The sequence below is a fragment of the Sceloporus occidentalis genome, unplaced genomic scaffold (assembly GCF_023333645.1).
Source record: "Sceloporus occidentalis isolate IW3139 unplaced genomic scaffold, rSceOcc1.0.p SCAF_2, whole genome shotgun sequence".
Taxonomy (NCBI): Eukaryota; Metazoa; Chordata; class Lepidosauria; order Squamata; family Phrynosomatidae; genus Sceloporus; species Sceloporus occidentalis.
In genome coordinates this window covers 244,167,468-244,194,854 of record NW_028316982.1, presented here as the reverse complement: position 1 = coordinate 244,194,854, position 27,387 = coordinate 244,167,468, and the positions used below count along the sequence as shown (strand labels likewise).

The window sequence follows — 27,387 nt, the reverse complement described above, 5'->3', positions numbered from 1 at the left end:
TTATATTCCTCATTACACTTATTCTGTTGTTATTAGCATATCATTGAACATTATTATTAGCAACTGTGGCATTATCAATATACTGAAAGTTGAAATAATTAGCAATAGTAACACACACAAAATCTGTTTTAGCAGTAAGTTTGCCGTAACCTTTTTCACTGCACTCTTTAAAAAAATACTTGCACCAGTTTCAGGAAAGGGTGGGTTTGAGTAGGGGTTTCCTGAGGCTTTCAGAACACGATTTTAACGTAGCTGTGTGTTAAAAAGGGCCCCCAGAGAGTCTTGTTTTGGAACACACTGACGCCTACACATTATTATCTTTGCTACATTTTGCAGCGTTGTGTGAAATTTATTTTTATTCGTTAGCAAAACATGCCTGTGTTTATCTAAAATTCAGAAAAAACTAAATAATTTAAAATAAGATCACTTTTCAAATAATTATATGTACAATGAACACCGAAACATAAAAGTCTTGTGCACATTAACAAGAAAGAGTTGGTTAACGATCAAAGAGAATGTGTTTATTTTATTTCATGAATACAAATAAAAAGGACTTTCGCTTTAAGAAGTTCATGAATGGCTGTTGACAAAGTCTTGGTAGAAGAAATCTTTCCCCAACAGGATAAAGCTTTTTCCCTTAGAGCTCTATATACGTGGGACAGAGTGTTCACTGACATAGCAAAGTTATCACATTAATCACAAGGAAGGTTTTATTATTATTCTTAAGTTACAATACCATGTAGAAGATGATCTCCTTTTACTGGATTCTAACTATTCATAGGCTGAGAACTTAAATCCACTTGAGTGTTTATAGCCCTCTTGAATTCAAAATACAAAAGTGGTTTTGTAACACCAGATTTGTTGAAAATATGCACAGTACTGAGTTTCTTAAATGACTGACTTGACTTCTACATTCAAACACACTTTCCTGGGAGTAGGATCCTTTCAGTACACACTGAAAATTCTGAATAACAGCATGATTAGAACAATTTGTAGATGCAAATTCTACAAAATTCTATTCTTTAATACCCTTGACAAATTGATCTCCTTTCATACTAAAGTACTATTAAAAAGAGAATTTTCTTTGGCTAGTTGCCATTGTTTCCTTGAGACCATATTGTGATCATCAGTGGAACAGAAAAGTGGGTGGGGGAAAGGCAAGTTTCTATCCTGAGTTATTACTGAAAAAAGATTTTAAAATATACAGGTTTTGCCTACTGAAAATGCAGAAAAGTTTTCAAATTTCAAAGAGTACTTTAGCTGCCACCAATCGCCTTCCCTTTGTCACTTTTCCCAACTGTTTTTCATAATCATCAGTCCTTAGAAAAGTATTCAAACCCCACACTGTGCACACACTTTAATCACATGGGTTCAACTAGCACACATGAAACATTCTAAAGAGCAAAATTGCAGGCCCTTGAATGCAGGTATTAGATGTGTTCACTGCATATGTCTATGCAGATTAGAAAGAAAATCTTCTGTTTCTGAAAATAAAAGTTATTTTGATACCTAAAAAAGGATAGTTTTCCAGAAATCAAGTGAATGTAGAGGGCATGAAGGGATTCTCCACTCTTGATTGGTGAACTGGAATTATTGTAACACACCTTCCATAAGAACTAGAAAGTGACAGTAAGAAGAAATACACCAGTAACAAGGTAGCAAATCCCTTGACAGTAACAGTCAATTAAAAGTTTTTGCTTTATTGGAATGATAGAGACAAGAAAACTTCAAAAATTACAGAGCTTTAATGAGAACAAGGTTATTATTTTCACTGACGATGTCGAGTCTTTATAATAGAATGAGATCATTCCTTGTTATTAAGATGACACAATCCTTTCAAATCAATACACAGTCTCTGTAACAATATTCTTGAAAAGGGCATATTTATTCTGACATCGATAAAATGAAAATTGATGATTTATAGAGTATGTCTTTTGCAACTCAGTAGCAATGGCTACTAATTTCAATATGAGTTGTTCCAAGTCAAGTGTGTGCACAAGTGCAGCTCTAAAAGACTGATAACCTTCTTTTCCATCAGCAGATGTAGATGTTTTTGAAAATGTTTTTAAAAACATACAAAAATTTAAGCTGAAAAACATAAACATGGTTTAGAAGGAACAACTTTGGAATGGATAACATCCAAAAAGCCACCTATAAATAAAACGTCTATAGTATTTGGTAAATAAATATTGAAAGATTACTGAAGAATATACCAAATAAGGAACATATCTGGGTAGGATTTTCAATAATGAAGATGAATACCAAAAAACAAAAACAAAAACCATAGCCATGCACCTTGCATTTCAGTATCAGGCACCTTGAAGCAAAGATTTTTGCCTGATGCAAAGAGTTCACACTGTAGATCCTCCAAATGATGCTTATTAATAATACTAATTATTGATAATTACAGTCCCCCCTCTGTTTTCCCAGCCTTGGGATCTGCGCCCCTCATTATGTGTGAGCAGCAAATGGAGGGGGCCAAAAATGTGGTGCACGCCTGTGGCATGCACCCACAGGCACCCAGGGTGTGCATCGCCATTCAAGCCAATGGGGCTTGAATACTGGCGGTTTTCGTTTTTGCAGGGGGGGGGGTCCAGAAAAGATCCCCCGCAAAAATGGAGAGGCAACTGTAGTACTATTAATATTAATAAGCACTAATATATGCTTATTTGTGACTGATAAGGAGTTTGTTTTAGTACACTAGCATTTTAGTACTTTAGCATTTTATAGTGTTATCCATTTTAAAATTATATATGTTTCATGTGCTGCCCTTTGATGGAAAGGGCGTTAGATATAAACATTGTTGTTGTTGTTGTTCAACATTAAAAACAACTGAAAAGCATTATTATTTCCAAATGAATCAATAGGATTTACTTAAGTGTTGACTCATCATTCAACAGTTGATTCAATGGGTTAAGATTACCAAAAGGACATAGACCATAGTCTTCAAATTGTAATGTACAGTGAAGCTATTTAATGACCATAGAACAACCCAGCACACTGTTCCTAGGTCCATGTATTGCAGTCAGTTTGTCGATGTTGATGCATGTGGCTGGGAAGTCATCATCAAGGAGTCTAAACTATCTTCAAAGTAAGCAAAGGGCGCTCGTAGCACCTTTGAGACTAACTGAGCGAAGGACATTGTACCATAAACTCTCAAAGACTTCGACAACTTCCTGAGAAGAAAGTCTAAGAAAACTTATGCTACAGTGTCTTTCACTCAGTCACAAAGGTGCTACAAGATCAGTGTGACTAGAGCCCTCCTTTTCCAGGACATGTCCTACATTTCAACCTTCTGTTCGGGAGGAATTTCAAAATGTCTTCCGTTTCTGAGCATGATTAAGAAGCACGAATTTTCAATTATATTGATGTTTTTAGCTTTTACAGTGGTACCCCGGGATACGAATTGATCGCGTTACGAAATTTCCGGGGTACGAAAAAGTTAGATTGGAAAAAACTGTTCCGGGTTACGAACTATTTTTCGGGTTACGAAATTCATTTCGGCGCGTTTCGGCGCGAAATTCAAATGCGAAGCGCGGCTAGCGGCTTTCCAGCGCTAACGGAAAGCCTTTTCGGGTTGCGAAATGTATCGGGTTACGAACGGAGCCGCGGAACGAATTAATTTCGTAACCCGAGGTAGCACTGTATTTTGTAATGTTTTCCATTTTTTCTTGAATGTACTACATTTTGTGGCGCCTTGTCCTCCTTGGAGGTTAGGGCATCTGGCCACCTTGTACAAGATTGCATACTGATATTCAAGACTAACGTGGAATTCCAGACTAACGGACTCCATCTGCATTGTACAAATAATGAAGTTTAATGTCATTTTAACTGCCATACAGAATCCTGGGATGTGTAGTTTTCTGGGGCACCAGCAATCTTTGGCAGAAAAGAGTAAAAACCTTGTAAAACTACAAAACCCAGGATGCCATAGGATGGGGCTGGAACACTGAAAGTGGTGTTGAAATGCATTTATTTCTACAGTGTAGAAGCTCTCTATGGCCTGAAACAGACGGGCAGATGGGGATGGCTTCCGGACGCTCCAGGGACGTGGTGTGTATACATCACACACCCACAGCTGGAGCACCCAGAAGATCCACTCTTTTTGGGACCGGGGGTGCATGATCCCATTGACTCTCTACCTCACCCGATTGATTGATTGAATGATTGTTTTTAGATTGTATATTGTATTTAGTGCTCTTGGTTTTATCTATTTTATGATGTTTTTGTAATTGGTTTTAAACTCTATGTAAACCGCTTTGATCTTTTTGGAAAAGCGGTATATAAATAAAATTATTATTATTATTATTGTTATTATTAGGCAACCCAAAACCTTGTTCTTCCATTGCTTTTTTCATCTTTTTTCCCTATCCTTACTGCAGGAAACCCAAAAAGTGGCATAGTGCCTTCTAATTGTCAGCATGAGGCGACCTCCATTTGGAAATGTCATTATTTATGTGTATTGCAGATGGAATTTAGTAGAATTTACTTTAAAAAATGTATTGGGCTCTATACACCACTTCTATGATTTCTCTCTGCTTTGTTCTTGTATGCAATCCCATATATGTTGAGTTGGAAAAGAGAGGCATAGAGTTTAGTGGGACTTACTTCCAACTGAGTATGATAGGACTGCAACTTAAATTACAAATGCAGCTGAATCAAAGGAGCAAGCTCTGGTGTTGGGGGAGGAAGAAACTTATTGTCAAAACATCTTATTCTATTTATGTCTAAAAGTTTAACGTGGAAGTCTGCCTTTAAAGGCAAACCAAATCTTTACCACAACAGTAAATTCCTTTATGTTATGCAGCCTAAACATGAAGATGATGTCAATAAATTTACATGGAGTGGTGGTGTCCTGTCTATATCCTACAACTACAAGGATGACTTTGAAATGTAAATGTTTCATATCCTGATCAACAAACTCAAATATTTCGTAAATAAATATATTCAATCCTGATTTTTTCTCTAGATATTGCAGCTAACAGGAACTTAGCAGTTGTTGTTTGAAAATTTATCCCATATTATTTTGCTTTTAAAGAAAAAAAAATCATTGCAAACACAACAAAATACAATAGAATACAAGACAGCAAAATGTCTGTTCATATAACTACAACCATAAATGGCAAAAGATTACAAAAACATCTTAAAGCACAATTTAAATACACACTGTATCTAAAAACATAAAAGCTGAGTGATTCAATAAAGCTTTGGTGTGATCTGAGATCCAGATTTTCTTTGCTCATATTGCAAAAATTGCAGCATGGTAGGACACATGCCCTGCTCCTCAGATAACAGGTAGGATACTATAATTGACCATCCACTATATTGCATCACAGTATGAAATGAGAGATGAGATGCTCTCAAGAATAGGCATACAGTGGACAACACACTGAACCTTCTATGCAGGATGTGAAAGATAGCTATCAAATCATTGCAAACTCTCAAAGGCGGGTTACAGACCGCCTGTTTGGGGCGGCGTGCACCCGCCCCTTTCCCCGCTGTATCGGGGCCTCAGCTGCCAGACCAGCAGCCTCCGAGGCCCCGATCTGCCGCTTTCCAGGCTGCGGGGAAGCTGCAAAAGACCGCTTCCCCGTGGCCTGGAAAGGGGTGTCCTTGGTGCTTCAAGCCCCAAGGACACCCGGCGATGGCGGGGAGGAGGAGAAAGGGCCCGCTTGACCCCTTTCTCCTCTGCGTCACTGGCGCAGCCGTCTGAAGGCTGCGCCCAGCGACGCAAACCCAGAAGGAGCTTCGAAACGGAGCTCCTTCCGGGGTCACAAAAAGGGCACCCTAGGCGCCCTGGTGCGGCCCCAATATGTCACAACCACGCTGCCTCGTTTGGAGGCGACACAGTCGTGACGTAGTGATGGCGGCGGCCGTGTGGAACGGCCGCTGCCATTTTCTACGCGCAGAGCGCGTACTAGGGTTAGGGGAGTGCGCCCCTTCCTAACCCTAGTACGTGCTCCATGCATACTTTAAGGCCCGTTTGTAATGGGCCAAACTTATCTTCTCCAGGCTAAACATACTCAGATCCTCAATTCTTCCTCATGAAGCCTGGTTACTAGAGTACAAACTTGGTTGCCATCCTCTGGACATCTTGAAGTGTGGTGTCCAAAACTGGACACAATACTCCACATGGGCTCTGGGCAAAGCAAAACAGGGTACTACTACTTCTGGACATTGCCATTCTGTTGATATCACCCATGATTGCATAGGCTTCTATTTGCTGCAACATCACATTGTTGACTTATATTTAGGTTTTCATCTAAGACCCTTTGGCATAGCTATGAAGCCAGGTGTCATCCAACCTATGTTGTGAATTTAATTTTTTTCCCTGCCGAAATGGCTCACAACAAGCCGCTAAAGTTTCACATGCCCCCAGAGCCAGATAAACCGTACCCGAGGATATCAAAGGGACCAGCAGATGTAATTTCAGAGCATTTTTCTATAATCTTTAAGACTGCCTGGAAAAAAATGTGAGCCCCTTGCAGAATTAAGACAGGCAATCAAAGAGGAGAGGAGAGGACATTTAGAGGTGCACAGACTGGTCAGCTTGATGCGAAGACCAGAAAAACACTTGGCCTTGACTGGTACCCCAACACTCCTTTTAGGTACTGTCCCTTCTTTGGTGACCCCAAAGAAGAAACAAGAGGTATGTCCCCAAATAGTAATAACAAGGTCTGTTTATTAGTAAAAAAAAAAAAAGGCCCAATGTGTTTAGGATCTTATCACACAAACTCAGAAACAGGATTTAAATTAGATTTAAAGTAGAACAAACCTGCAAATGCAAGAGGTTTATCACATGACATTTCTGCAAATCTGAAATAATGAGAAAATAAAGTGAACGTGAAGGGGACAAAAACAACACCTTTTTACTTTCAGGAACTTCCTGAAAGTAAAAAGGTGTTGTTTTTGTCCCCTTAAAGTTCGCTTTATCTTTTCATTATTTTAGGTTTGCAGAAACATTGTGTGATAAACCTCCCGCATTTGCAGGTTTGTTCTATTTTAAATCTACTTTCAATCCCATTTCTTAGCAGGATTCCTGTGATATGGTCAAGTCTTCTTCAGGGGGTATAAAATAATTCATAAAAGGACAACACTCAAATCCGTAACATCATATTGCATGAAATACCAGTAATTATTATGTTTGCATATTTTATAAACTTAAACTTAGCATTAAACTTCAGACATTTCTGAACCAGGACCTCATGAACCATTTACTGGGTAAATGGAAACATGTGAGCAAAGGCTGAAGTGTTTTATGTCTCATGAAGAGAAGTAGTATAGACAAAACTGAAAATGAGAGCCTGTGTAGTGTAGTGGTTTGAGTATTGGACTATGACTGTGGGGTCTCTGGAAACCTGCTCGGTGACCTTGGGAAAATCACACTCTCTCAGCCTCAGCAAAAAGCAAACAAATTTGCTCTGAACAAATTTTGTCAAGAAAACTCTGGTATAGATTTGCCTTAAGTTTGCTGTAAGATGGAAATGACTTGAAGGCATACAACAGCAAAACATGGTATCTGGCCTGGGCTAACTAGAAAGTCAAAAAGGTTTACAAGCATGGATGGATGTCAGGATCCTTGATCATGTTGTCTATAGGGAGTTTAATTTTAAAAACCTCTTTTTCATCAGAGTTCCTCATTAATAGTGTTCCCCTCTATATTGCTCCAATTCTGATGCCTGATGCGGAATGACGCTTCAAGGGGAGCATCTGTTATGTTGTTCTTTACATCACAAAGGTATTCACAAGAGGTCTAGCTTTTCCCCACTCCACACAAACTTTGTCATTTGCACTCTATGGCATAAATATAAAAACTTCCATTATAGATGATAAAGTGGTGCAATATATGTTTTTGTCAATCAATAACACCTGTGCATTCAGTCATCTTGAAAGAGTACCTACAGTAGACACAGTGGCCACAGGGATGGGGTCCTCTGGATCTGGTCACACACCCATCCGTTGTTTTGTGATGGTTTTTGTGCTTCCCACCACATCTTGAATGTTGTTAGTTCTTTTAAACAAGATGAGGAACTTGTCTGGACAGCCTGGAATGTATGGAATTATATACCAGTTATATACAGATCCTGTAAACTGTTAGTACTACAGTCAACCCTCCATCTCCACGAATTCAACCATTTTAAAAAAAAAATATTTAAATTCCAAAAACAAACCTTGGTTTTGCCATTTTATGTAAGGTATATTATTTTACCATGCCATTGTATTTAATGGGACTTGAGCATCCATGGATTTTGGTATCCACAGGGGTCCTGGAACCAAACCTCTGCAGACACCAAGGGCCCACTGTAACATAAAATGAAGTCTGCCATTCAAATGGCTGAACTGTATTGTATTTTGTTTTTTTCGAAGCTCAGATCATGATATTTGACATCATGCATAGACCAAAAGGAAGTAGAGCTATTGGCAGACCGCACTGAATAACTAGATAATGGTATGTTTATATTGAATACCTGAAGAAATGTTGGATTTCTCTTCCAGCAGCACTTTGCACTCTGAGACTGATGCTGACAAGCTACCGGTACATGATGATCACTGCATATTAAAACAAATAAAGGAGATTATTGTCTCCAGGAGCAGGACATACATCAGAGACGGGTGGAGAGAGACTTTCCAGCAAACGTCAGAGGGTAATGGCAGCCAAATAAACTAGTCTCTTATGCACTCTCCGTTTCTGTATCTGATGCAGACTGTGATGATGTTTTAAGTACAATGGTACTTTAAAAAATAGAAATGGGCCAAATGACAACATTGCAAAGGCCAAGATCCAGGTGAAGTTAAACATTGAAATGACCTGTCCAGAGCTCATTTATTTTTTTAAAAAAAATCTGCTAAAACCAGCAAGAGGTCAGCTGAAATATGCAGCCCTTATCCTTATCCACGTTTTTTTTATCCATGGATTCAAGCATCCACAGCTTGAAAATATTTTTTAAAAAGTATAAATTCCAAAGAGCAAACCTTGTTTTTTCCATTTTATTTAAGGGAATTTGTATAAAATGTGAGTGTGTGTGTATGTATATATATATATATATATATAGCTGGCCTTTTTGAGAAGGAACTGAAGATATATATAATGTATATGGGATGGCTATTAAAATTAAATGAATATATATATATATATATATATATATATATTGTATTTATAATTTTTTAAATCACTGTCCCTTTTGCTGAAGGAACTGAAGATATATAGTGTGTGGGGGGCGGCTATTAAAATAATTATATACTGTGTGTATAAACTTTAATAGCCAGTGTTTTGCTGATGAAACTATGGAGACGCGATATATGACTCTTGTTTCTGTGAGGGAGAGAGCGCTTTTTCCCTATACATCATGCTTCACACCTGAGAAAGAGAAACTACTTCTCTCTCTCTTTTTCGCCTCAGGCTCGACCGTTGCAAAATTCAAATAACCGTCTCAAGCCCCGCCCCCTTCTCGCGCCTCAAGTCAAGAGTGAGCCGGGAGGGGCTCTTTTATGCTCTCGCGAGACTTTCGTCCGCCGCGAGAGACAGACGTAACTTGCTCGCCCTTTCCGGGTCGTTCTGCGCATGCGCAAGTGGGGTCGCTGCGGGTGACGGTGCAAAGATGGTAAGCGGCGAGGCTTGAAGCGAGGAAGTTCCCCCAAAAGGAGGGCGCGAAATGGCGGCTCAGGGAAGAGAAAAGGGCGGGCGCCGGGGGAAGAGGGACGAAGGTGGGGGAGCTCTCCCTTTCCTCCTCCTCCTTCGCTTTAGAGCCACGGCCGGCCTGGGTTCACTTCATAACGCCTTCCCCTGCTGCACATAATTTGCCACTCTGGCCCTTCCCTCCCCTTTCGTTGGCCTTTACCTTTCCAGAAACGAGTCCCTCTCCCTTTGGCTTCTTTCCTCTTGGCTGAGCTCGAAGATACAGCCCCGTCAGTCTGTGGAATCGGAATGGAGAGAGGCCCTGTGGCTCCTCTGAGACTGGAGGAAGTGGGCACCTGAGGAAGAAGGAGGCTTAAGCCTAGGGAAGCTCAGGCTGCCAACTTCTCTCTTTCAGGGAGTCTCAAAGGTGCGACAAGGGCTCTCTGCATACTTCCTTTTGGCTGTTCAGTCGTTTGAAGTCATAGGATCGTAGAGTTGGAAGAGGGACATGCAGGAACTCACAATCAAAGCGCACACACCTGACAGGTGGCCAGTAAGAGATGAGCACGTCCTGAGCATTTTGGACTCTGACTCGGGAGACCAGAGTTCGATTCTCAGCTCGGCCATAATAATAATAACAATAATAATATTTTATTTATATGCCGCCTCCTGTAGCATTGAGGCAGCTTACAGCATTGGTTAAACACAGTATAAAATACAACATACAGTTAAAATACATCCCATTAATTCCCTCTCCCCCTCCTTAATACAATAAAATATCTATTAAATGATCAAAGAATTCAAATTAAAAAGAATGACTGCTCTCATACCTTTGAGAGCAGTATAACGTACTTTGGACACATCATGAGAAGTAATGACTGTTCTCTTTGAGTCCGTCCATCTGGCGTGTGGTCTTCCTCTTTTTCTGCCACCTTCTACCTTTCCTGACATTATTGTCTTTTCTATGGAGTCATGTCTTCTCAAAGTATAGACTTTATCACACAGGGGAAAAGCAGAGGTTTAAACGGACATTATCCCAGGAATAACAATGTCGTGATTAAAGAGGACTTCTTCTGGTAATAATCAGCAACAAATCATTCACGGGGAAATCCCATGAATGATTTGTTGCTGCTTATTACCTGGTAATTCTTGGGATAAGGCCCCTTTAATCACGATGCGTGTGAAAATTTTCACCGCCATCACGTGATTTTCATGGGACAATGTCAGTTTAAGCCCCTGCTTTTTCCCTGATTTCCCCCCATGTGATAAATTCCTATGACAGTCTTAGCTTAGTCATCTTAGGGGCAAAACAGAAAGCAGGTAAGGGGTGGCTCTGCACCACCCCTTTGCTCCCACTGGATCAGGGCCATGGCAGCCACACGCCGTGGCCCCGATCCGGCATTTTTCTGGGGCAAAAAGAAGCCTAGGAAAAGGGTGCCATTGCCACCGCCATGTGGCTCTTCCACACGTTTCTTCAGCGCAGCATGTCTAAGCGCTGCGCCAAAGAAATGTCATGACTCTCTGCCATCTGGTTAGGTGAGTGGCATGACACTGCTTTGGGGGTGGAATTGGGGTGTGCGGCGGGCATTCACCACACACCCCACTCCATCCCGACACCAGCCCTTTTGGCTATTCTGTGCAGTCCCTTAGTTTCCAGGGAGAGTTCAGGCTTGATCTGTTCCAAAAATGTCTTTCTGGCTGTCCACGGTAGCACTCTTCTCCAGCACCACATTGCAAAAGAATTGATTTTCTTTCTGTCAGTTTTCTTCACTGCCCAACTCTCACACCCGTACTTTGTGGTGGGGAATACAGTGGCATGGACAGTTCTGACTTTAATGTTCAGAGTTATGTCTTCACACTTTAGGATCTTGTCCAGTTCTTTCGTAGCTGCCCTTCCCAATCCTGGTCTTCTTATTTCTTAGAATCATAGAATTGGAAGAGCCCACAAGGGCAATCCAGTTGAACTCCTGTGCAGTCTCCATTTTGATTATTTGATCCAAGGTTTGGGTCTGGAATAACTTGAGTATTTCAGTTTTCTTCTTATCTAGGATGAATTCTTGTAGATCTTCCATCATTATTTTTGTTTTCTTGATGTTCAGCATTAAGCCTACCTTTGCACTTTCCTCCTTGATCTTCTTCAGTAATAGCTTTAGGTCTTCTTCATTGGTTTCTTCTAGTAGCATTGTGTCATCTGCATATCTTAGGTTGTTGACTTTCCTTCCTCCTATCTTCTCTCCTGTATCTGAGTTTAAGACTGCTCTTTGTACTATATATTCTGCATACAGGCTGAATAAATAGCATGATAGAATGCAGCCTTTTGCCTCATCTTTTTGCCAATTGGAAACCATTCTGTTTCTCCATATTTCTACTTGCTGCTACAAAAATCCTTCGTTGTCATCCTTTTCAAGGAGAAGGAAGAGAACAGTGGTGACACTGAAAGATTTTTGCAGCACCTGGCACCTTGTCCTCCTCCCCATCTTTTCCATCTACAGTCCTGACTTGTTACTCCATTTGCTACTTTAACATCATGACAGTGATGCCTCGCACTGAAATTGCTTTTGTCACCTCTATCGGTTTTCAAGGCTTCTGCCCTCCGTCTCCTAGGATGACAATGTTGAAGCAGATTTTTGCAGCACCTGTAGCACCTCCCTTTCTGCTGTCTGAATTCCAGGGAAGAGGTATAGAGTTGAAAGCTGGGAAACCAGCAAAGGTGATGTAGGTCCGATGGAGGCAACTTTGGAGCAGGACTGGGTCATTATGGTTCCAAAGTGTCAAAGGGCATAAAGGGCCAAGGCTGTTGGAAGGAAAGAAGACAGAGGGGAGGAGGAGAGGGAGAAGAGTGAGGAGGACAGGTTGGTGGTCAAGCCCTATCACATTTTTCATATCAGGGCCCTACACAGATGGGCCAAAAAGCATGTACTCAGTATGTGCTAGGGTTGCCTGGGAGCGTCCTTTTCAGACGGTCCCTAACCCTAGTATGTACTCAGTACGTCAAAATGATGGTGCCCTGTCTACATAGACGCTGCCATTTTGACGTAATGGTCGCGTCCAAGCGGCGCGTCCATTACATACTGGTGCCACTGAACGGTGCTTGTGGCGCCCTTTCAGCAGTGCTGAAAGGAGCTCCAAAACGGAGCTTCTTTCACGCCACGTATTGCTGGCATGGCCTTTACATGGCCGCGCCAGCAATACTGAAGAGAAAGAGGCCAAGCGGCCCCTTTCTCTATCTCCCCGCCGCTGTCGGGGTGTCCTTGGGGCATGAAGCCCCAAGGACACCCCTTTCCAGGCAGCGGGGAAGCAGCGTTTTGCCGCTGGATCTACCTCTGGCAATGATAGCAGCACATCCTTCTCTTTGTCCAACAGACAGGCTGGATCAGGGCTGCCCTAACTTCTTTCTTCACCCACTGCTTGCAAAACCTTGGCACTCTCTACCCCCAGTGAAAAGAATGGAGGAACAGGAGGAGGAGAAGGGAGTCAGGTGGAGCAAGTAATCCCTGGGAGCACCTCCTGCCATCAATTCCTATCATTCCTATCACCACCACTTCTATTACTACCTGGGACACAGGAAGTGGAAGAACAAGGCCAGCACATATGTCATACCTGTCATGAAAGATGTGGTGCTAAGTACAGGCTAGTTAAGCAGCAGCTACAAACTCACAGATACTCATATTTGTGGATGTTAAACCTGTAGAAGTTGATGGCCAGCTGTGTGCTCTTTTTGTACATACTGACTCTTCTTGCACTAGGCTTTTCAACAAGATGCCATGAAGAGCATAAGCATAAAATGCTGAAGAAAAGCAATGATCAATGGAACTATTGGGCCAGGGAGCACACAGAAATATAGGAATGAAATTCTCCATAAAAATTTAAAGCTAGCTATTTTATACACAGCTTGGATTCACCATGGGTATTGTGACTAGAAATGGTTAGTGAGAATCATGTAGAAAGCGGTACAGTATAACATAAAAATACCCTTGGATAACAAATGTTATTTCCTCTGCCCCTGGGCCTGACCTTTCATCTTCCAGTTTTGCTAGGTCACCATCTACTGACCATTCCCAAGGCTTCTGCTTGGTTTACTTTGTAAACGTCTTGCTTCCACAGGGAAGCAATAGCATAGTTGTGTCAGTGTCACTGTCGGAGGGATTTCCTGTGGTTCACTCTCTTATTTACTTAATCTATCCAATTTCAGGCCTTGTTCTGTAATAATTCAGTTTGCTTTAAATTTATGCACTCCAAATATTTGCAAAATGAAGGAGGGTGTTTGTGTAAAGGAAGCGCCTGGAGAATCCAGTCAGGATTGTGTGTGGTGTAAAAAGCTATACAAACTGGTTAGAAGGGATACAAACAATGCAACTAAAATAAACAAGAAAAGCTGATGGTGGGAAAGGAAACAGAAATGCTGCTTATAGATGTTGGAATCCTGACTCCTAGTCCAGTCTCCTGTACGTAGCCTGTATTACGTCAGCTTGCATCTATATTCATGAATTAGTCTGTTCTATATCCCCTCACCATTTTTGTGATGTTTTCTAAATTTTCATCTTCTATGTTGCTATTTATAGTAATCATTGAATCATAGAATCTTAGAGTTGGAAGAGACCACAAGGGCCATCCAGTCCAACCCCCTGCCATGCAGGAAATCCAAATCAAAGCATCCCCAACAGATGGCCATCTAGCCTTTGCTTAAAGACCTCCAAGGAAGGAGACTCCACTACACTCCGAGGGAGTGTGTTCCACTATCTAACAGCCCTTACTCTCAGGAAGTTCCTCCTAATGTTGAGGTGGAATCTCTTTTCCTGTAGCTTGCATCCATTGTTCCGGGTCCTGTTCTCTGGAGCAGCAGAAAACAATCTTGCTCCCTCCTCAATGTGACATCCTTTCAAATATTTAAACAGGGCTGTCATATCACCTCTTAACCTTCTCTTCTCCAGGCTAAACATCCCCAGCTCCCTGAGTCGTTCCTCATAGGGCAAGGTTTCCAGATCTTTCACCATTTTAGTCACCCTCCTCTGGACACGCTCCAGTTTCTCAATGTCCTTTTTGAATTGTGGTGCCCAGAACTGGACACAATATTCCAGGTGGGGCCTGACCAGAGCAGAATACAGTGGCACTATTACTTCTCTTGATCTAGACACTATACTTTTATTGATGCAGCCTAGAATTGCATTGGCCTTTTTAGCTGCCGCATCACACTGTTGACTCATATTCAACTTATGGTCTACTTGGACTCCTAGATCTCTTTCACATGTACTTTCATTCAGCAATGTGTCTCCCATCCTATATCTGTGCATTTCATTTTTCTGCCCTAAGTGCAGTACCTTACATTTCTCTGTGTTGAATTTCATTTTGTTAGCTTTGGCCCAGCTTTCTAGTCTATTCAGATCATTTTGAATGTTGGTCCTGTCCTCTGGAGTATTAACTATTCCTCCTAATTTGGTGTCATCTGCAAATTTGATAAGTATGCTCCCAATTCTGTCATCCAGGTCATTGATAAAGATGTTGAATAACACTGGGCCCAGGACAGAGCCCTGTGTGACCCCACTGGTCACTTCTCTCCAGGAGGAAAAAGAGCCATTGTTGAGCACCCTTTGGGTTCGGCCAGTCAACCAATTACAGATCCATTTAACAGTTACTTTGTCTAGCCCACATTTTACAAGCTTGTTTGCAAGAATATCATGGGAAACCTTGTCAAAGGCCTTACTGAAATCAAAATATACTATATCCACAGCATTCCCTTCATCTACCAAGCTGGTAATTTTATCAAAGAAAGAGATTAGATTTGTCTGGCATGACTTGTTTCTCTGAAACCCATGTTGACTTTTTGTGATTATGGCATTGCTTTCTAGATGTTCACAGACTCTCTGTTTAATGATCTGCTCTCAGATGCTTTGAGTTCTAAATGTGCCTATGGATTGGATGCCTTTCATGAAGAAAAAAGTATAGGATAGCTAAATGAATATGACGCAACTGTATTCTGAATCTGGCTCAATTATAATTTCTTTTATAAGTTTCAAGCTCTTGTTTCTGTCCAGACTATCTAGCTCTGACATAAAATTCTAATCTAGTTCTGTTTTAAGCAAGCAAATCAAGAATCATGGTGGGAAGACAGGTGTATTTAAGACACAGTCAACTATGACTGTTCATTTTTCTGTTTCAGATAAAGGCTAGAAGATGAAAGAATTTGATAAGTATAAGGGGTTAAAAACCATTTTCTTCTGCTGGAACATCTGAAATTTTCCAGTCCCCTGTACTGCAGAAAATTACTCTGGAGACTTAACTAGCCCTCTGGTGATGGCCTTGGGAATGCATGGGGTTGTCCATCTTCTTGCTGTCATATAGAAGCATGATTAAAAATTAGGAAGGTTGTAATCCTCAAAGACATTTGTCATTAATGCATATGTTTAGGTAGCCATATTTATGCTTTTTATTGACTTTGCAGGAGAGGGGAGGACCCTTGTTTATAATGTGGTAAGCAGTGAAGGCACTTGAAAACAGCAGCAGTTGCCATATTCTTGACTTCTTATGAAACTATTGGCTAATGGCAAGTGGATTTGTGGAGGTTATGACCTGATTTGTATGAGTGGTAGAAGACTGTCTTCCAGTATGCAGATGGTACTAAACAGGCTTCAGAAGGATCAGGAAAATGTGTATTCTGCTTAACTGTTTGTGGTTTTAAGGAAGTGGGCAGTACACATTCTGCATCACAAGAAGTCATTGAGGTCAAACTTGATAGGAAGCTTGCCTTGTTAGAACTACACTAGAGATGTTGGCTGCTGGAGTTCTTTCACAACAGCCAAACAAGTTTTGTAACACAGAATAAAGCAATAGGTTTAGTGTGCAAGGAAGCTCCAAGACTTGGGACAATAAGGCACGTTAGGATTATCTTGGGAGAGTATATATTTCTTGTTACCGCAAGACAGAATAAATCAGAGAAATCGTAACTTGAATTTGCTATTATAGTTCATAATTAATAAGTTATCTCCAGGGCAGCATAATTGCATTTCTTTTAAACTTTGTCTAATCTTGCTGGAAAAGAGGAAGACTGCATTACAGGTAGATACACTCAGTCATGGAAACCACAACCCTGAATTTACAAGACCTCAGGAGAGCTGATGATGCCAGAATCTTTTGGAGGTCTTCCATGAATTAATCAAAGCTAATTTGATGGCAATTAGCAACAGGAATATTTTTAGGAGATCAAATATTATGGTAAATGTATTTGCTATATTTCTGTATTTTGTTTTACTTATCAGCCATTTAAGGAAGCCTTAACTTTGAGTAGTATGTTTTCTAAGAATGAGTTATAACAAAACCTTAAGGTCAGGAGTGACCCTCTGGATGGTTTTGAATTGCAGCTTCCCTAATCCTTTACAATTGGCTCTGCTAGCTAAAGTTAATGGGATTTGTAGGCAAAAAAGATCTGGAGGGCTATAGCTGATCACCTTTGGCCTGACGACAAACTACATAGAACTTAATTTATCTTATTTATATGTTGGTGTGACAGTGTTCTAAGTGGTTTCATCCTAATAATAACTTTCTTTGTTGTAGAATACCAGAGGACTTGGATCCCAGCTGAAGGATAGTATTGCAGTTCCTGATTTTTCAGCGAGTGGAGCATTTGAAAGCCATGGTGTGATACACAGAGGGTAAGCAATAGAAAACCATGTAAGCATAGATGCATAGATGACAGATGGAGACTGCTTCTATTACTCTCTTTCTCTTGGAAGTGCTTTCCCCCTTTGCTTCTTGACTAATATGTGCTCATGATACAATTTTCTTCAAATCAAATCTTCAAGTGGGCAGAATACGTGTGACTTTTGATTAACTTGGAATGAGTAGAAAATGATCCCAGAGCAGGTTCATCTACACCACCTCACATCACCCTTACGCAGCATAGCCTATAATGAAAACTAATATCCAGTGACAAATGGAAGACCACAAATTATCCACCCCTAGCCTGATATAAAAAACTGAGATAGTGAAGAAGCCTTTCCTTGCCCATCATCTATGACTTCAAAAGGGAAGGAACTCATCTGTTCCTCATGGGCTGGGCACTTCCCTAGTTACAAAATGTTACTTTACAAAATATTTGTGTTAAAAGGATGAGACTGTCTTTGAAAGTTACACCCAGTGACTTTGTCTTGATAAATCAGATATCACTAAAAGTTTAAATATAGATATTTTCCACAGAATTATGATGCTAATATTGGATCCCTCCAAGGTTCTTTAGTGTGCTTCCTGCTTGCCTGAAGTAGAAAAGGCAGTTCAGCCTCTTGAACTGGGTGGAAGACTCTGCTTTCCTTCCACCAGCAGCAGACAGATCTGCAATTTCCCAGTAGCCTGCCTCATGGAGTGAAGGGGCTGTGCAGGTGTCAACACTTCTGCATAATAATAATAATAAGTTTTATTTATGTTTTCGCACCTCTCCCGACGGATTGAAGCGGGATTACAGTCAGAAAATACAATTCAACAATGCAACAATAGTTCTGATAACAATTATTTGAAATCGGTGTATAAAACAGTGTACTATCTAAAAACATTTAATACAATGTGCAAATTTCATTAACATCCTGAAGTAGACTTCTGTTCTAGAGATTTAATTCTTTATAGAAAATCTGAGGGGTATGCTTGCCAGAAGAGGTGAGTTTTCGGCGCCTTCTTAAAGGCATCCAAAGTAGAAATAGTGGGAACAGGCTGGACATGGTTTGGTCTAGCTTCTCCTAAGCTTGTTTTTAAACTTAACCATTTTTGCCTAGCCAGAATAGTGACATCATTGGCTTCATGCAGTGTTTTTTCTTGTATGTAGTTGACAACATTACTAACTATGGATGTTGAAGAAGGAATTAGATTGTTCCGTCTCTGTGGACTTGAATTTTAAAACACCAGCTGTAGACTAGTTGAGTAAACCATAGCTGTCTCTTTGGGGTCCTTTGTCAAATAACAGCCAACAAATCTAACACTGGCTTAGGATGATAGAAACTGTAGCCAAATTCAGGTTGGGGAAGCCCAGTTCAGCTGTTGGTCGGCTGTGAAGTTGATTTTATAGTGTGACCAGCAGTATCCACAATAATGAAAAGTTTAGCATGTTGGAATTTGCATATTTTATTTTTGAGCGCTTCTTCCATATCTTTAGTAGTAACAAATACATATCTTAGACAGTGGGAACAACTCTGCAAAAGATTTGTTTCAGTTTTATCTCATCTATGTAATAGATTATAGAATCATAGATTTAGAAGAGACCGCAAGGGCCATCCAGTCCAGCCCCTGTCATTCAGGAACACAGAATCAAAGCAGTAATTTCAACCAAGGAAGGGATGTAGTAAATCAGTAAATTTAGCCTTTCTACCTGCAGTAGAGTGCATTGCTCTGGAGCAGGGGTCGGCAACCTACGGCCCGCGGGCCACATGCGGCCCGCCAAGCCGTTGGGACTGGCCCCAGCTCGGTCCTGCTGCCGATTGCCGCCGCCAGGCCCCATGGGGTCTTTGTCCTGTCTCGGAAGCGTGCAGGGCCTCTAGCGCAGGCGCGCGGGGCCATTAGCCTCTAGTGCAGGCGCGCGGGGAGGAAGGAGCAGGAGGAGGAGGAAGGAAGGAGGAGGAAGAGGAGGAGGACGAGGGAGGAAGGAAGGAGGAGGAGGGAGAAGAGGAGGAGGAGGATTTCCATTCCATTTTTACAGGTCTGCTTTGTTTTAACGATGATGGTGATGGTGATATTGATATGAGCCAGCTTCAGAGGCAAGGCCAATGTAAATTGCTGTGATTTTTACAAATTCATGTGCAGTGAAGAAAAACCACAGTCCCTTGACCAAGTACACACTTCTGAGAAGTACACTTGGTGCAAGAACTGTGAAACCACCTGGACATGTTCAATATGCATAGCCATGTGAACCCATGTTCAGTGTGAAACCCAAAGAGTTTGGTTATGCAATAAGCCTCTGAAATATGCAAGAGGCCATCTTAAGTAAAGCCATGTTCAGTGCCCAAATGTGCTGTTTGGAATGGGGGGAGGGGCGGGTTGGCCAGAAAGGGAAGTCCATTTCTGCCATCTGTCTAGGAATAATGCCCAAATGTCCTCCATTTTGATCATGCCTAAGAAACATGCATTTATATTAACATTTTTTAAAAATCATCAAAATTTTTGGCATGTCCTCCATTTTTAAAAAAGGTGTCCTGCATTTGAAAATGTTGTCCTATATTATTTTATTTTTTGGCTCCCCCTCCCCCCCCCCCCCCCGTTGTCTGGGGGACACCAACCCGGCCCCCGGCTCGAAAAGGTTGCCTACCCTGCTCTGGAATAATTATATGAGAGCCTTATCACATTACATTACAAAAGTAGGTTGACTGACAGCAAGAGAGAAGCAGCTTTCTGCTGTCCTCTCCACATGCCTTAAAGCACTTCCATTCTCTTTTCAGAGGGAGATGGTAATAAAAGTGTGCCTTTTGACAAATAGATTTTCCCAGTACAACAGAAGACATGCTTTTATGACTGTCTCCTGGAAGGAAAGTGGAAGTGTTTGGGGGGTATGCAGAGAGGTAAGCAGAAAGCTGCTTCTCTCTTGCTGCCTGTTGGCTTTCTTTTGTCATGTGATAAGGCTGTGAAGTTTCCAAGAAAATGAAATTGTTATATGACTCAGAGCATTTGATTTAAATATTACATTCAAACACAGTTGAAGCTTTATTGAAGTATTTGTAATTTATATTTAACAGAAATCACTTCACCTGAAAGCACCTAAAGAAAACTGTATCTGACACATTACATCAACCATTTAACTTTTTGGCTGAGGCATGGATTTACTTGCTGTACTACTTATCAATTCCATTTAATGTTGAGGAGACAAAACACTTTAGGAACTTGGTGGATGAAACAAGATCTTATGACAGTGTTTTATGTGCTATTTCTTTATGTTTATAGCTTTGCAAATGTGAAGAATGAACTGTTTCCTGTTCATCCTTTGGAACTATCAGAGAAAAATGTAAGTATAGTCTTCAGACCAATTACACTTCATCCTTTCAGACATTGCAGTTGTAGAAGAAATCTTGGTATAAACTCTAAGTTGACAAATGAAAGAAGTGAATCTAAATAACTGAAACTTATGAAACTGTTACACTGATTAATTAGCTATGCATTAGGAACAAGAGAAAATACCTCATTCTGCAATCCTAAATCATCTTTCACAGGAGTAAGCCCCTTGACAGATTAAGGATTACACTGTGATAAGACATACGTAGGATTGCACTGTGATGGTAATCCTTTACCCAGACTTTTGGATTCCCAACAGGGTGACTGGAGGGGGCATGGGTTAGAAGTTGGAACTTAAGTTATTAAACAGTATGTGGATGTAGCATATAAAATGAGTGACTGGGGGTTGGTGAGCTTATAAGTGGCACACTAGTTGCAGTTCCAAAAATGCCTTGTTGATTAAGATTTGAAAGAGCTATTTGAGGAATGGAGGGGAGGGAAATTCTTTTCTTAGCATGAAGAACAGCATAGTAGTAGGAACAATAGTGAGAATAGGAGAAAGGTGAATTGATATGGTAAACAATAAAGAATTTAGAGGATGGATACAGTAGAACAGTGAACTTTTAACTTTAAAAAACTAGAAATTTGACATGAATGCAAGATCGGGCTTTTGTGGAGATTTGGGGCCTAGTTGATTTTATCCAGGTTATGCAGATGCTATGATTTCACTATTTTAAATTGTTGTAACCAGTTTTAAACTGTCTGGGTTTCAACTGATAATTGATTTAATGTATTTTTACTGTTTTTATCCTGAGATCTTGAGATGTAGGGTGGGGTATAAATGTTTTAATAAAAAATAATTTTAACATGGTTCTTTAGCCTAAAAGACACATGTGGCTCACAAATTGCTTCACTATAGAAGTGAGATGAGTCACCCAGCCTTAACAAAATGGCAGATCAAGTTATCTCTTCTCCTTTCCCTACTTTCCCAGTTAATCAAATTAATGTACTGAACAGAAAAGGTTCTCTTGACTTCCATACCAGTTATGAAATAACCAGCTGGAATGAAAAAAATGTGATTAACTTTACACATATGGTTCTTGGGTTTCAGTAATTATTACAACAATAATTTTTTCCGACAGTAATTATGACAACAATAATTCTTCCTTCCAGTAAGGAAGATACCATGGAGAAATTCCTCCCTTATTGGTTACCTATAAATGTCATTTATTACTGTCTCACAGGATAGTGAAGTTGAGCACATGTGTAGGTATTCTTTCAGTGCTGCATTAATAATAATAATAATAATAATAATAATAATAATAAATTTTATTTATATTTCTCACCAAGGTGGGATTACAACAAAAAAATCAACAATACAAAATACAATATTATCTCAAAGTACAAGCAATAAAGATTAGATTAGATATGGGAGTTGGGTTAAGTAGAGTTTGGATTGCTTGGCACACTTACTTTCACCACTAGGTGGAGTCAGATGTATTCAGCTTGCAAACAACAACAAAGCCACATGTTGTGGGATCTTGAAATAAGTATTTTAAATTCCAGAAGAGTGATATCTTGTTTTATTTTATTTCATCTTAAATAGAAAAAAACAAGATAGAAATATCTGGAATAAGCAAGTAAAATCTTCTTATGTGGATTAGTACTGTACAACTATTTTTAACAAGGAAAAACTTATTCCCCCAATTATTTTAGAAAATAATCATATTTTTAAATAATCTTTTTAGTTTTCATTAAGTCAAGATAAAATGAATTTTTCTACCCTGAGAAATATTCAAGGACTGCATGCACCACTCAAGTTGCAAATGGAATTCAAAGCTGTGAAACAGGTATGCCTTTTCAGTTCATTTTCTCTAACTCAGCTTAATTTTTGAAAGGTATTGCTTGAATAACAATGACTACTTAAAACTGGTTTTCGGTAATCAAGACTTAAATTTACTGTGAAGAGGTTGAACACTGACTGTATCCAGGCAGAGGTAATAAAGAAAATCTTACTGTAGTATTTTATCAGAAGTAGGTCTGTCATTGACAGAAAGAATCTTATATATAAAGCAATAGTTTTAAAGAAGATAATGCTTAGTTTTTATGTGATGAATATGTGTAATATGTGGTGAACCTTCTAGATGATAAGCTCCCATCAACCCTTACCATTATCATATTGGCTGGGCATGAAGGGAACTGAAATCAATCATCTGAAGAGCCACAAATTCACCAGTGTTTATCATTACAGCAGGCACCATTATAGAAAAAAATCTTTTCCACAATGGTACCTTCCTTTTTGCTTTTTAAAGTTACTGTATATACTCGTCCATATGTCTAAATCCGTCTACTTACATCCTTAGACAGCTTTAAAAAGGCTGTTAAGACGGATCTCTTCCGGCAGGCTTTCCCAGAATAGAGAACCCAGCCTTAGAAAAATGTCTGGGAAAGATACCGCTGCTCCCACTGATTGTTTGCTGGTGTGATGTGTTGACCTTCTGGTCAGTTTTTAACTTGTATGTATGTTTGTTTGTTGTTGTTGTTTGTTCTGTTTTTTTTAAATATTGCATTGGATTTAATACTTTTTTAAGGCGAGGAGGGTACCAGGGATTTTATATGTTTTGTATTTTTAACTTTGTTAGCTGCCCCGATTGTTCTCAGAGGGGCGGGATACAAATAAATTTTATTGTTGTTGTTGTTGTTATTATTATTATTATTATAAAAACCTATGCCCAAAAACTGACCCCAAAATCCCACGTCGACATTTACGAGTCAGTATGGTAATGTGATAGCAACTCTTTCAAATTTCCCCAGAGACAGTTTCTTTTTCTCTTGAGCCAAGCAGAAAGAGTCCTGGGTGATTGATTACTGTTAAATTAAAAAAAACCAGTCCCTCTCCTGCTCACGCTGACTGCTACTATCTAGGGAGTCAAGGGTGAAACCAGAGTTGAAACGCTGGAGCAAAAAGATTCACTTATGGTCTCTCTTGCTGTGCACACACATGCACACACTGAAAGAGCCAAGTTTTACCTTCGACTTATCCACAAGTCATGGTAAAAGCCATAATTTTGGCCCCCAAACCTGCTCAAGACTTATACATGAGGTCAACTTATAGTCAAGTGTATACGATAATAATTACATTAATTGCACTTAACGTTTTACATTATAAAAATGTATAGACATATCTCAGGCGGGGTACAGACCGCCAAAAAGAGGCACCTCCTTGGTGCCTCTCTCTGCTGCGCAGGAGCACCGCAGCATACAAATTGTGCAGTGCTGCTCTGCAGCAAAGGCGCTCCCAAAGGCAGCTCCTGTTTGCGGTGCCGCAAAGCGCCAAAGACGGCATGGTTACATCACAGCTGCACAGTGCCGTTTAGAGGCGGTGCAGCTGTGACGTAATTGTTGTGTGCGCCGTATGTATGGCGCTGCACAACTGTGGCGCATGCATGACGTGCTAGGGTTGCAGGGCGTATGCACACGCTGCCCCGAAGCAACCCTAGTACGTCATGGACACACCACAAAGGGCCCATCTGGACAGGGTCTCAGTTAACAAAATCTGTGATGATGAAACTTCTTTTTACCAGGTGTTTTTATGTCCTACTAACCTCCCTTTTCTCCTCATCCTTTGTCTAGTTGGAAGATTTTTTTAGCAGTGTTGGCATTGGGAGTATGGTGAAAGGGCTGGAGAAACAAACTTTTTAAGTAAAGCTTTTACTGGGAAAGAACAGGATTTCTATTGTAGCCGATCCTACTGGAGCTGTGTCTGCTTGCCTACAACAGGCAAGATAAATAGTACCTGTCTCCAGAATCCCTTATTGAGCATACATGAGCAAAAAAACAGAGGGAAAAGGTGAGAGCAGATAAGCCTGACTCACCAGCTACCCCCAGCATGTTAAAAAATCATAGATTTGAGCATCAAAATGGAAAACATAAGAACAGTAGAAGCTGGTGAAAGAAAAACACAGCCCTGGATTTATTTGGGAAGAGATCTTCATGTGATCACCAAAAAATTCAGAATGTTTTTGTTTACATATGCAGTTTCATATGGGCTAGCAATTTCATTTTACATGTGCAGGTTGTTTTGAAGAAAAAGTGTCCTGAAACATGTTGAATTGGTGTTCCTTTTTGTGGTGTAGAAACCTATCCCTGTTCTTTCTGTTGTTTCTGCCTCTGGCACCAAATTTAGTGCCTAAGAACACACCTTCTTTGTTAACTGAGGTATACCTGTACTATACAATAAACTGTTTAGCTATATACAAGCTTCTATCCTGTATTCATTTCTAAAAGTAAATCCCATTTAAATGAATAGGACTCATAGTATTGTAACATCATAGGGTTGGAAGAGACCACAGGGGCCATCCAGTCCAACCCCTTGCCATCAGAAACTCACAATCAAAGCACCCCTGACAGATGGTCATCCAGCCTCTGTTTAAAGATCTCCAAAGAAGGAGACTCCACCACACTCCGAGGGAGTGTCTTCCACTGCTGACAGCTCTTACTGTCAGAAGTTCAGTGATAAGCCTGATTATGCAAACAGTTATTAACTGGTTGATCAGTTTCATGTTGCAGTCTGAATAGCCTGTGCAATAAAATTATCTTCAGTCTTTGTTACTCTCCATCATGTGGGATATTGTGGCAGTGCTTCTATTCTGGCTGCTGCGCAAGGTTGACCGAGTGCTAATAATTTGTAAAGGGAAGCTTTGTCACGTACAGTTGTACAGCTACTCAAAATATACAGTGAATATTCATGTAGAATTTGAAAAATGAAGTCCAAGCTTCATACAATGCAATTAGAAGTTCTTCTGATTGTCCTTCAAATTTATCCTTCTATATATTAAATATTAGATTTGTTAATGATAGACTTCCTGTGGTACTTTTCAGGTCCAGCGTCTCCCTTTCCTTCATAGCTCTAACCTGTCACTGGATATTTTGAAAGGCAACTATGACTGCATTGGTTTTGAGGATATTCTGAATGGTAAGAATCCTTCCAGACTTTGGAGAGAAAGATGTTTTCAAGTTGCAGGGAATATCTTACATCCAAATACAGATGGTACTCCAAATAACTAAATGTGGGGCGCACTCACATCCTGGATCATTCAGTGCCCTTGAAAGCCATATGAAAACTGCAAGTGATGTAAACAGCAAGGTTGTTCACTTGGACTTGCTGTTTTGCTCATGTCATCCCAGTGTTGTCAATTAGTTTACAGACCTTAGTCAAAGTACTAGTGTTGAATATAAAACTCTGAGTAGCTTTACCTAAATGTTCTTGTCCAGAATGTGCTGTGGATGCCAGCATCCACAATAGTGGTGTGGTCATTGGGGACAAAGACTTTTCTGTGGTGTCCTTTTCTGTGTGGTGTACCCACCTTAGAGAGGTCTGCTTGGTGTCTCCATTGTATGGACTTAGATGCCTGGCATCAACTGTATTCTGTTAGAGGTTTAATCTTAAATTTGTTACTGTTACTATTAGTTCTAATGCTTTCTTTGTAGTATTTTAGAGTTTTAATAGTTAAGGCAGCCATATTATTGTTTTTATTGCAATGCTGATTACTTGGGTTTTGATTATTTTAAATTGATCTGAGAACCTTTGCTAATTGGACAGTAAATTTAATAAACAAATCTAGCTTTAGGGATATGAAAGCCATTTCTTCTATGTGTTGTTCATGAGTCATGCTGCCATGTTGCTGGTAACAAAAAGTGGATTATTGCCTTCATGTCTGCTTATGGGCTCCACATACTGTAATGTGGGGAAACAAGATGCCCCGTAGGCCAAGGAGAGTGAAGTGTTTTTTTTAATCAGGGTACCAGATTGCCTGTCTAAAGAAATGGTCATAATTATGCAGTTTAGGTAGCAGAAGATTAACTAGTGGTCAAATCCATCAAATGACAAACCTTCTGCTACAGCCATTTCATTGTTGTTATTGTTTTTAAACTGCATTGTTTTCTCAAATTCATATTGAATTAATATAATACTTAACTTCTTTTCCAGACCCAGAACAAAGTGAAGTAATGGGAGATCCTCACTTGATGGTTGAACGCAGGCTTGGTTTATTATAAATGTACACAGTCCAGCATTCTGTTCACAAGTATATTCTGTTGCCATAACATTCCCTGTTCCCCTTCAGATTAAAGTAAACCATATGAAATGGTAGACATGCTTGTTTTGATACACTGTCTCTTACCTGCCTTCATGAAAGTGGCACATTAAATGCTTGAAGTATATGACATTTGTTCTGTGTTTACTGTCAATATAAGTGTCTTGTAATTGGGTGTTTAAAAATATATCAGGAAATGCATTTCTATATTCAGGGCAATATCTGTTTTATGTTTGCATCTGTAGAAGTCTGCACATTAAAATGTCAATAGCAACAAGATTTTTTTTTTAAATGGTTTTAAGATATTAGGTTGAATCTTGTTAAACCTTTTGCAATTGATATGCCAGGTATTTGCTGTTGAATTTTCCTCTCTTCTGCATGACACCACATGACATCTTTTAAAAAAAAACAAATAAAATTTTCTGTAAATGATGTGACTTTTCAAAATACTTAGTAATCTCTCTGAAATTACCTGCTTCAGTTACTAGGACATTCTGTTTCAGAATGCTCTACTTTGTTCACAATCTGGAATTAACACTGGTATGAGTAACTAGAATTTTTTACTTCTTCAGCCTGTGGCAACTGAAATGCTTTTGCATAAATATATTGTTCACAGATGGAACTTTTCCATCACATGTTAACACAATACACTGTTGAACATTCTTTGTGTTGAACATTGTGAGGTGCTATCATTGAGTCCAGGAATGAGCAGTGTCTGCA

The 27,387-nt window shown here is 40.0% G+C and overlaps 1 protein-coding gene and 1 long non-coding RNA gene across 3 annotated transcripts; one reads left to right on the top strand and one right to left on the bottom strand.

Annotated features, from left to right (window-relative positions):
• Positions 1-1,035: 1,035 nt before the first annotated feature.
• LOC149319903 (uncharacterized) lies at positions 1,036-8,908 on the bottom strand. The gene is made up of 3 exons (XR_016280254.1): positions 8,469-8,908; positions 7,903-8,045; positions 1,036-2,088 (listed from the first exon to the last, which is right to left on the bottom strand). It is a non-coding gene; the product is annotated as an uncharacterized LOC149319903 (long non-coding RNA).
• Positions 8,432-27,099, top strand: LOC149319902 (proteasome maturation protein-like). Of its 2 annotated transcripts, none has more exons than XM_089512567.1 (6): positions 8,432-8,449; positions 17,165-17,262; positions 20,525-20,585; positions 22,321-22,422; positions 25,454-25,547; positions 26,562-27,099. In XM_089512567.1, the coding sequence occupies exons 1-6, from the start codon at positions 8,447-8,449 to the stop codon at positions 26,627-26,629; spliced, it is 426 nt and encodes a 141-aa protein (XP_089368693.1). In that variant the 5' UTR covers positions 8,432-8,446; the 3' UTR covers positions 26,630-27,099. The 2 variants fall into 2 exon arrangements, with proteins under 2 accessions (XP_089368693.1, XP_089368692.1); XM_089512566.1 differs by lacking the exon at positions 8,432-8,449 and adding an exon at positions 16,766-16,825.
• The last annotated feature ends 288 nt before the right edge of the window (positions 27,100-27,387 follow it).

Bases quoted from the DNA above. Each gene is read 5' to 3' on its own strand.
- LOC149319902 (XM_089512566.1), top strand. From the start codon at position 16,781: ATGGCAATTAGCAACAGGAATATTTTTAGGAGATCAAATATTATG. The intron at 16,826-17,164 runs GTAAATGTATTT...TCTTTGTTGTAG, and splicing joins TTAGGAGATCAAATATTATG to AATACCAGAGGACTTGGATC. The intron at 17,263-20,524 runs GTAAGCAATAGA...TTATGTTTATAG, and splicing joins CATGGTGTGATACACAGAGG to CTTTGCAAATGTGAAGAATG.